The 8,750-nt window shown below is 63.9% G+C and overlaps 1 protein-coding gene across 2 annotated transcripts in view; it reads left to right on the top strand.

Annotated features, from left to right (window-relative positions):
• Positions 1-8,750, top strand: part of PDE4A (phosphodiesterase 4A) — a 64,974-nt gene that overhangs the window by 53,045 nt on the left and 3,179 nt on the right. For both annotated transcript variants that reach the window (XM_075061266.1, XM_075061267.1), the window contains 6 exons: positions 1,407-1,500; positions 5,426-5,604; positions 5,956-6,054; positions 6,412-6,576; positions 7,172-7,271; positions 8,069-8,262. In XM_075061266.1, the coding sequence (XP_074917367.1) occupies positions 1,407-1,500; positions 5,426-5,604; positions 5,956-6,054; positions 6,412-6,576; positions 7,172-7,271; positions 8,069-8,262 (831 nt within the window). The remainder of the gene's footprint in view (positions 1-1,406; positions 1,501-5,425; positions 5,605-5,955; positions 6,055-6,411; positions 6,577-7,171; positions 7,272-8,068; positions 8,263-8,750) is intronic.

Below are 8,750 nucleotides of genomic sequence, written 5' to 3'. Positions count from 1 at the left end.
CTCACTTTGCCAGGAAAGCCTGAGCCAGCGGCTGCTTCCCAGTCCCCCGAGCAGCCGGCTCCGGGCTGGGCTGCCTGGGAATGCTGGGCCGAGTCTCCTGGATCGGGGGGTCTGGAGCGGCTGGGCTGGAATCCCCAGCCCCTGGCAGCAGCCTGCGGGCTCGGGCATAGGGCCGGAGGAGGGAGCACCAGAGCTGGCCACCATGCCAGGTCTTAAACACCTTCTGACCGTCCAGGTAAAGACCTTCCTCTCTAGAGGGGGTCTTGGCCTGGGAGGGGATCAGCGCGGGGGTGAATTAATACCTAGAGCAGAGTCCGACTGGTCTGGGTTACGAACATCGGCAGGACTGGGGGAGCCCAGGTCTCGGCTAGCAGGGGCTGTGGGTCGGGAGTGAGGGGCACCGGCAGAGCTGGGCGTGGGGAGCCCAGGGCTGGGCTAGCAGGGGCTGTGGGTCGGGAGTGAGGGGCACCGGCAGAGCTGGGGGTTTGGGGCAGGGCTGGGCTAGGAGTGGCTGCAGGTCGAGAGTGAGGGGCACTGGCTGAGCTGTGGCGGGCAAGGCTGGGCCAGGAGTGGCTGCAGGTCGGGAGTGAGGGGCACCGGCAGAGCTGGCGGGAGGGGAGGAGCCCAGGGCTGGGCTAGGAGTGGGCTGCGGAAGGGAAGTGAGGGGCACTGGCAGAGCTGTGGGGGGCAAGGCTGGGCCAGGAGTGGCTGCGGGTCAGGAGTGAGGGGCACCAGAAGTGCTGGTCTGATACTTCCCCTTGCTGCCCTGTGCCCCAAATTCAAACCTAGATCAAAAAATCCCTTGAGTTTATTCGGACAATGAGAGTTCTGGGGGGGGAGGGTGGCGTAGGAGATGGGGGCAGGGCAGGCTCCAGCCTCTCCCCCATGCTGGGGAGTTGGGCAGATGCTGGTGTGGAGTAGCCGGGAGTAAAGGGGGGGCCAGGGCCTCAGGGTCCCAATCGCGGGGTGGCCCTTCCCCTTAGACCTGCAGCTCCACACGAGTGTCTGTGCTGGTGGCTGGAGCTCGCTGGCGAGGCTCTTGCACTGCGCATCACACCTCCTCGCACAACAGTAGCTCACAAGCATAGTGGGCAGGTGTGCAAACGCAGGCATTGGGCTCCCACGCAGGATGTGCATGCAGCAAGGCGTCCCTGTGCACACATGGACACAGTGACATTAACGCTTGTGTGGGGAAGCGTGCACACCTGTGAGTCTTGCCCGTGCAGCAAAGCAGGTGTGGAAAAGTGTGCACGCCAGCTTGCCCCCTTGCTTGCACAGTGGAACATGCACACACGTGTGTGAGAGGAAGTGTGCAGCTCAGCTTGCACGGTGACGTGTACTCCCATGTACACTCGCTCCCAGGCATCCCCGCTGAGCCCCTTTCTCCTTCTCCTTTTCCTTGGCAGTTCAAGAGGATGCTGACCCGTGAGCTCACCCACCTGTCTGAGATGAGCCGCTCTGGAAACCAGGTCTCCGAGTACATTTCCAACACATTCCTCGGTGAGCGCCGAGCCCGAGGGGTCCCTGCGGGGGCCTGACTCTGAGCCTTGGGCTCAGTGGGGAGAGGTGCCCCAGGGATGGGGCTTCCTGCCCAAGTGTGTCACTGGGGGCCCAGTGGTTACTGGGAACCAGGACTCCTGGGTTCTCCCCGGCTCTGGGAGGGGAGTGGGGGCTGGTAGGTTAGAGCAGGGGGTGCTGGGAGCCCAGACTCCTGGGTTCTATCCCAGCCCTGGGAGGGGAGTGGGGGCTGGTGGTCAGAGCAGGAGGCTGGGAGCCAGGACTCCTGGGTTCTCCCCGGCTCTGGGAGGGGAGTGGGGGCTGGTGGTCAGAGCAGGATGGGCTGGGAGCCAGGATTCCTGGGTTCTCCCCGGCTCTGGGAGGGGAGTGGGGGCTGGTGGTCAGAGCAGGATGGGCTGGGAGCCAGGACTCCTGGGTTCTATCCCAGCCCTGGGAGGGGAGTGGGGGGGGGAGTGGGAGCTGTGGCTCAGAGCAGGGGGGGCTGGGGAGCCAGGACTCCTGGTTCTCCCGGCTCTGGGAGGGGAGTGGGAGGCTGGTGGTCAGAGCAGGAGGGGCTGGGAGCCCAGGACTCCTGGGTTCTCCCGGCTCTGGGAGGGGAGTGGGAGCTGGTGGTCAGAGCAGGAGGGGCTGGGAGCCAGGACTCCTGGGTTCTATCCCAGCCCTGGGAGGGGAGTGGGGGCTGGTGGTCAGAGCAGGGGGTCTGGGTCAGGACTCCTGGGTTCTCTCCCTGGCTCTGGCCCTGCTCCCTGTGTAACTCTGGGTGAGTCACTTCCTGGGGTTGGAGATGCTGTGCAGACGCTAGTGCCACGCCTGGCGTGTCGGTGCCACCCAGGCCCGGGTGGCCTCCCCAGCCCCGCCTCACAACGTGCTCACCCCCCGCCACTGCCCCGCGCCAGGAAGGCCATTCTCTGGCTGCGTCCGGAGCAGCTTCCCGCGGAGGCAGACGAGTCCCCAGAGCCCCATTGACGTCAAAGGACACAAACTTCCGGCCTAAAGTAAATGTTGTTGCAACGGCCCCGTCAATGGGACGTCTGTGCTGGAGCTGGCGCCCCCCTGCTGCTCGGGCACCGGAGCACGCCTGGGCTGTTAACCCTGCCCGAACCAGGCCGGCTCAGGTCGGGGCACCGGGCCTGCAGCAGCCCAGGGGAAGGGGCTCACGCCTGGGGGCTGAGGGGCTGTTTAGGAATGGGGGGGTCGGTGACACGGCTTGGGGGAGTTAAGTGAGACAAGAAAGGAAAGCGGCTTGTGTTATGTCCCACAGCAAGCACAAGGCTGGAATCCAGGACTCCTGGGTTCTTTCCTGGCCTTGAGAGGGGAGGAGAGAGGGTCCCAGTGGTTAGAGCAGGAGGGCGCATGGGGGAGCCAGGGCTCCTGGGTTCTCTCCCTGGCTCTGGGAGGGGAGTGGGGACTGGTGGGGTCAGAGCAGAGGGGGCTGGGAGCCAGGACTCCTGGGTTCTCTCCCTGGCTCTGGGAGGGGAGCAGGGCCTAGTGGTGAGAGTGGTGGGGGAGCCAGGGCTCCTGGGTTCTCTCCCTGAGGGGAGCGGGGTCTAAGGGTGAGAACGGGGGGGCTGTGACGGGGCTGTGACGGCGCTGCCCGGGGGGAGCCAGCTGAGGTCACTCAATCCGGGTGAGCTGCAAACAGACCGGGGCAGACAAACCCCAGAGCTGGTGGGGGTTATTCCAATCCTTAGATTTACCAACCAGCCCAAACAGCTTCCCCAGCACCTCCCTGGTTACTCCGAAACCAAACCCCACAGCTCCCTTCCAGTGCCCAGCCCCAGGCCTCCGGCCAGACACACGGCAGATACGATGAGGGTTACTGAAAATCTTCTCTCATCATATAAAGAAAAGGTCCTTCCAACCCCAAAGGATCAGCCACACACCCAGGTCCAATTATAACTTAGATCTGACCCAAAATATATGCTATAGCCAATGCTTATTAACTAAGCTAAAATTTAGTAGAAAAGAAAGGAGAGAGAGTGTGGGTTAAATATCAATATACATACAGACTTGAATTCAATTCTTGAGGTTCAGATACATAGTAGAGGTGAGCTTGTAGTTGCCAAAAGTCCTTTTAGATACAGTCCATGGGTTATAGTCCAATGTCCATATTCAGGGTGACTCCAGATCTCAATCCTTAAGGTTTCCCCCTCTTGGAACCCAGAGCAGCCTGGAGATGGAGCAGGATCGTGGCCCAGGGTTTTTATACGTTTCCAGCAGCCTTTCGGCGGCTTCACTCTGCTCCCAAGCAGCCTGGCAATTAGCCCAGGGCAATTTACCCATTGAAGGGTTCAGATGCAGGTTACCCCACCCTGCAGAGAGACACAGAGACAGTAACACTCACGTGTCTTCACAAGTGTTAATGTTCTTGTTTGGCCTTTGAATTAAAGGTCTAGCAATAGACAAGACTCGTTTGCTGCCATCCCAAGCCCTGCGCAAACAGCTCCCCTTGGGATCTCTGACAATTGGGCTGCATTTCCCAGCTCTGGTCATTACCAGTCCCTAAGCTTCACCCCTGGGTCAGGTCGGTCTGGGAGCTAATGACTCTTTGTGGCCCTGTCACCTTCCAATGAGATATTATACCTGGGGCAGGCAACCTACGGTGCGCGAGCGGATTTTCAGTGGCGCTCACACTGCCGGGTCCTGGCCACCGCTCCCGGGGGCTCTGCATTTTAGTTTAATTTTCAATGAAGCTTCTTAAACATTTACTTTCCATACAACAATAGCTTAGTTCTGTATTATAGACTTCTAGAAAGGGACCTTCTAAAAACGTTCAGATGTATGACTGGCAGGGAAACCTTGCAGCAGAGTGACTAAACGAGGACTCAGCACAGCACTTCTGAAAGGTTGCTGACCCCTGTATTATACTCATAACATCACAGGGGTGTGGGGGAGCCAGGACTCCTGGGTTCTCTCCCCGGCTCTGGGAGGGGAGCGGGGGCCTGTGGGGGAGCCAGGACTCCTGGGTTCTCTCCCGGCTCTGGGAGGGAAGCAGGGCCAGTTGCTGAGGAGGAGAGGAGCCAGGAGTCCTGGGTTCCCTCCCCAGCTCTGTGAGGGGAGTGGGCCCAATTGCTGGGGGGTGGGGGGGAGCCTGGACTCCTGGGTTCCCTCTCCGGCTCTGGGAGGGGGGAGGGGACTGGGGGGTTAGAGTGGGAGGGGAGGAGCCAGGACTCCTTGGTTCCCTTCCTGGCTCTGGGAGAGGAGCAGGCCCAGCTGCTGTGGGGGGGCCAGGGGTGGACTCGGGGGGCTGGGATGCAGGAGCTCCGTACAGCCCCTGCCCAGAGCAGCTGTGGGGCACTGTTGCCACATGCATCATATGGAGTCCTGCGTTCGGATTGGCTGGGTGCCCCCCTCCCCCCACTGCCTGAGTTCCCTCCAGGAGCCCGTGTCTTGGGGGGCCCCCCACCCCGTATGCTGCCATGATGCCTCGTTCTGCCCTCGTCTCTGCAGGTGCTTGGGGGGGGGATTGCACCCTCGTTCCCCGAGCCCCCCACTTCCTGCTCCCTAGACCGTCTCCAGGGAAGGAGTGACCCCCCCACACACCCTGCACTGCCACCGGGGGGGGGGAGGGGCACCTGTCTCCCTGCTGGGCCCAGCCCGAGTGGGGGCTCCGAGTCCGGCCCCCAGGGGGACCGGCTGGACCCCAGATCCTGCTGCAGGGGGCTCGCTCCTGATGTCAGCAGCGTTGGCACCAGCCTCCCCGGGACAGGACTGTGGGGGAAGAGGATGCACCCCAAGGGCAGCTGGGGGAGGGGTGGTTTGCACACACCCCACACACACACACGCAGCTTGGCCCAGTCACTGGCGCACACACAGTCACACTCAGATCCGTGTGCTCACACTGACTGCTGCACGTGCAGCCTCTTGCACGCCCCTCCCCAGCTGACCGGCCGCTCCCCGCCCCCAGACAAGCAGAATGAGGTGGAGATCCCGCCCCCCACGCACAAGGAGCGGGAGAAGAAGAAGAAGCAGCAGCCCATGTGCCAGATCAGCGGCGTGAAGAAGCTCGTGCCCAGCTCCAGCCTAACCAACTCCAGCATCCCCCGCTTCGGGGTCAAAACCGACCAGGAGGAGCTGCTCAGCCAGGTGGAGGAGGGGCTGGGGTGCCGAGGGGCTGCGGGTTGGGAGTGAGGGGCACCGGCAGAGCTGGGGGGCGGGGGCAGGGCAGGGGCAGCAGGTCGAGAGTGAGGGGCAGCGGCAGAGCTGGGGGGCAGCAGGGCTGGGCTAGCAGGGGCCTGTGGGTCGGGAGTGAGGGGCACCGGCAGAGCTGGGGGGGGGCAGGGCTGGGCTAGCAGGGGGCTGTGGGTCGGGAGTGAGGGGCACCAGCAGAGCTGGGGGCAGCAGGGCTGGGCTAGCAGGGGGCTGTGGGTCGGGAGTGAGGGGCACCGGCAGGGGGGTGTCCCCCTCATTCTCACCACCCCCTGTTCTGCCTTCCAGGAGCTGGAGAATCTCAACAAGTGGGGCCTGAACATTTTCCATGTCTCCGAATATTCCAACAGCCGCTCACTCAGCTGCATCATGTACATGATATTCCAGGTAGGGCCCCGCGCCTGGCGCGGTGGGGGGGGCCGGGGGGGCAGCGCTCTCCCCTCTGTGCAGCACACGGAATCACACCTGGTGCCCACCTGGCCAGGGATCCTCAGCGCTGGCTGGGAGCCAGGACTCCTGGGTTCTGTTCCTGGCTCTGGGAGAGGAGTAAGGTCTAGTGGTTAGAGTGGGGGGGAGGGGGCTGGGCATCAGGAGTCCCTTCCCAGCTCTGTGGGACAGGGGCGATTGCCCTGGGGAATTAGCCAGCACTCAGCGGGGCCTGGAGCTGGCGTGGGGGTGCCCGGGGCTCCGCCCACAGGAGGGTCTGGCGCTGGCCCCTCTGGCGTGACTCTTGCCCCCCCGCAGGAGAGAGACCTGCTGAAAACCTTCAAGATCCCGGTGGAGACGCTGCTGACGTACGTGCTGACCCTGGAGGAGCATTACCACGCCGACGTGGCATACCACAACAGCCTGCACGCCGCCGACGTGGTGCAGTCCACGCACGTCCTGCTGGCCACGCCCGCCCTGGATGTGAGTGGGGGCCGGGGGCTGAGCAGCTCAGGCACAGAACGCCTGCTGGGGGGGCCGAGCGGGTCAGGGACACGCCTGCCGGGGGGGCTCTCTCAGCCAATCGGCCTCATGCCAGCGGGCGGCCGTGTGGGAGGCCCTGGGGCCGGCTTTCGATCCCCATAATGGCAGGCGGGTAATGCAGGGCGGCCGAGACACGACGGAAGCAGCTGGCAATGGGACGGGAAGGAATTTGGGGGGGCTGGAAAGCTGCCGGTCTGTCAGTCCATCCACCCCCAGGCGTCTGTCCCTCTGCCTGCCCTGGGTCCATCTCTGCCATCACTGCCTCCTTGGCAGCAGCTGGCATCGGGCCCACTCTGAGGCAGGATACCAGGGTGATGGGTCCCGGGTCTAACCCCCCAAGGCAATTCCCCGCACAGAGAGCCAGGCAGAGCAATTCCCAGCTGTGCTGATGCCATGGCTGGGCGCGGGCCTGAGGAACCGGGCCCGGGGCGGCAGCCCAGACACCTGGGTTCCTCGCGCTGCGACGTGCCTAGTCGTGGGGCAGAGCCAGCCCCTGCCGGGCCCGGCCTCAGCCCCCTGTGTGTGCCCTTGGCAGGCTGTGTTCACCGACCTGGAGATCCTGGCCGCTCTGTTTGCAGCCGCCATCCATGACGTCGATCACCCGGGCGTCTCCAACCAGTTCCTGATCAACACCAGTGAGTGACCCCCGATCCCGCGCCCGGTGGCAAGGTCCTGGGAGTCCCGGCGCCTCCCAGCAACCCGCAGCAGCCGTATGGGGGATCCGCGTGTGTTTCCTAATCCCTCCAGCTCCGATGCACACGCCCTGCACTGGGGGAGACGCACCACCCCTCCTGTGCAGACCCCCGTGCACCAGGACAGGGACACACACCTCAGCACACCCGTGTGCACTCCTGCACACACCCCCGTGCACTGGGACACGGACATGCACCTCAGCACACACGTGTGCACTCCTGTGCACACCCCCGTGCACTGGAACACGGACATGCACCTCAGCACATGTGTGCATTCCTGTGCACACCCCTGTGCACTGGGACACACATGCCAGACCTGTGCACACTCCTGTGCACTGGGACACAAACACACACCTCAGCACAGATGCATGCACTCCTGCGCACACCCCCGTGCACCGGGACACGGACGTGTGCACTGCTGTGCACACCCATGTACACCAGGACACAGACACACACCTCAGCACACACATGTGCACCGGGACACACACACACTGGCCCAGTTGTGCACATCCGTGTGCACTGGGAAATGGACACACACCTCAGGACACACACGTGTGCACTCCTGTGCACAGCCCTGTGCAGCCGGCTGTGTCAGCGACGGGCCCTGCCTGTGCACGCAACTCCCTGCCACGCACCGATCCCCCCTCCCGGGAGCCCGTACCACGGAGTAGGGGGGTAGGAGCCCCTCGGGGAGGCTGAGGCCTGGTCCCCGGTGCCCCCTGACCCCCCTCGCCCTGCAGACTCGGAGCTGGCCCTGATGTACAACGACGAATCGGTCCTGGAGAATCACCACCTGGCCGTGGGCTTCAAGCTGCTGCAGGAGGAGAATTGCGACATCTTCCAGAGCCTCGGCAAGCGCCAGCGCCAGACTCTGCGCAAGATGGTTATCGACATGGTGAGCCGGGCTGGGCCGAGCCTGCAGGAAGCTCAGGCAGTGTCCCTGGCTTGCCTCTGGGGGTCCAATACCCACACCTGGGGGTGGGAGCAGAGCCGGGGGCGGGTGGGGGCTGTGCCCTTTTCCCAGCCCTGCCAGCAATCAGGACTCCTGGGCTGCGGGCCAGGCGGGGGGACTGGAGCAAGGAGGCTGTGCTAAGACTCCTGGGTTCTGGCTGGGGGGAAGGGGGGCTGGAGCAAGGGGGCTGTGCTAGGACTCCTGGGTTCTGGGCGGGGGGAGGGGCGCTGTGCTAGGACTCCTGGGTTCTGGGGCCCCCCTTCCCCTCGCCCAGAACCCAGGAGTCCTACACAGCACCCCTCTCCCCCGCCCAGAACCCAGGAGTCCAGCACAGCCCCTCCTCCTCCCAGCCCAGAACAGGAGTCCGAGTCACAGCACCCCTATCCCCCTGACCCAAAACCAAAGTCCTAGCACAGCCCCCCTCCCCCGGACCCAAGAACCACGGAGTCCTAGCACAGCACCCCTCCCCG

This window comes from Chelonoidis abingdonii, chromosome 26, assembly GCF_003597395.2.
Source record: "Chelonoidis abingdonii isolate Lonesome George chromosome 26, CheloAbing_2.0, whole genome shotgun sequence".
In the NCBI taxonomy this organism is placed as follows: Eukaryota; Metazoa; Chordata; order Testudines; family Testudinidae; genus Chelonoidis; species Chelonoidis abingdonii.
This window is presented reverse-complemented; position numbering and strand designations above follow the sequence as displayed.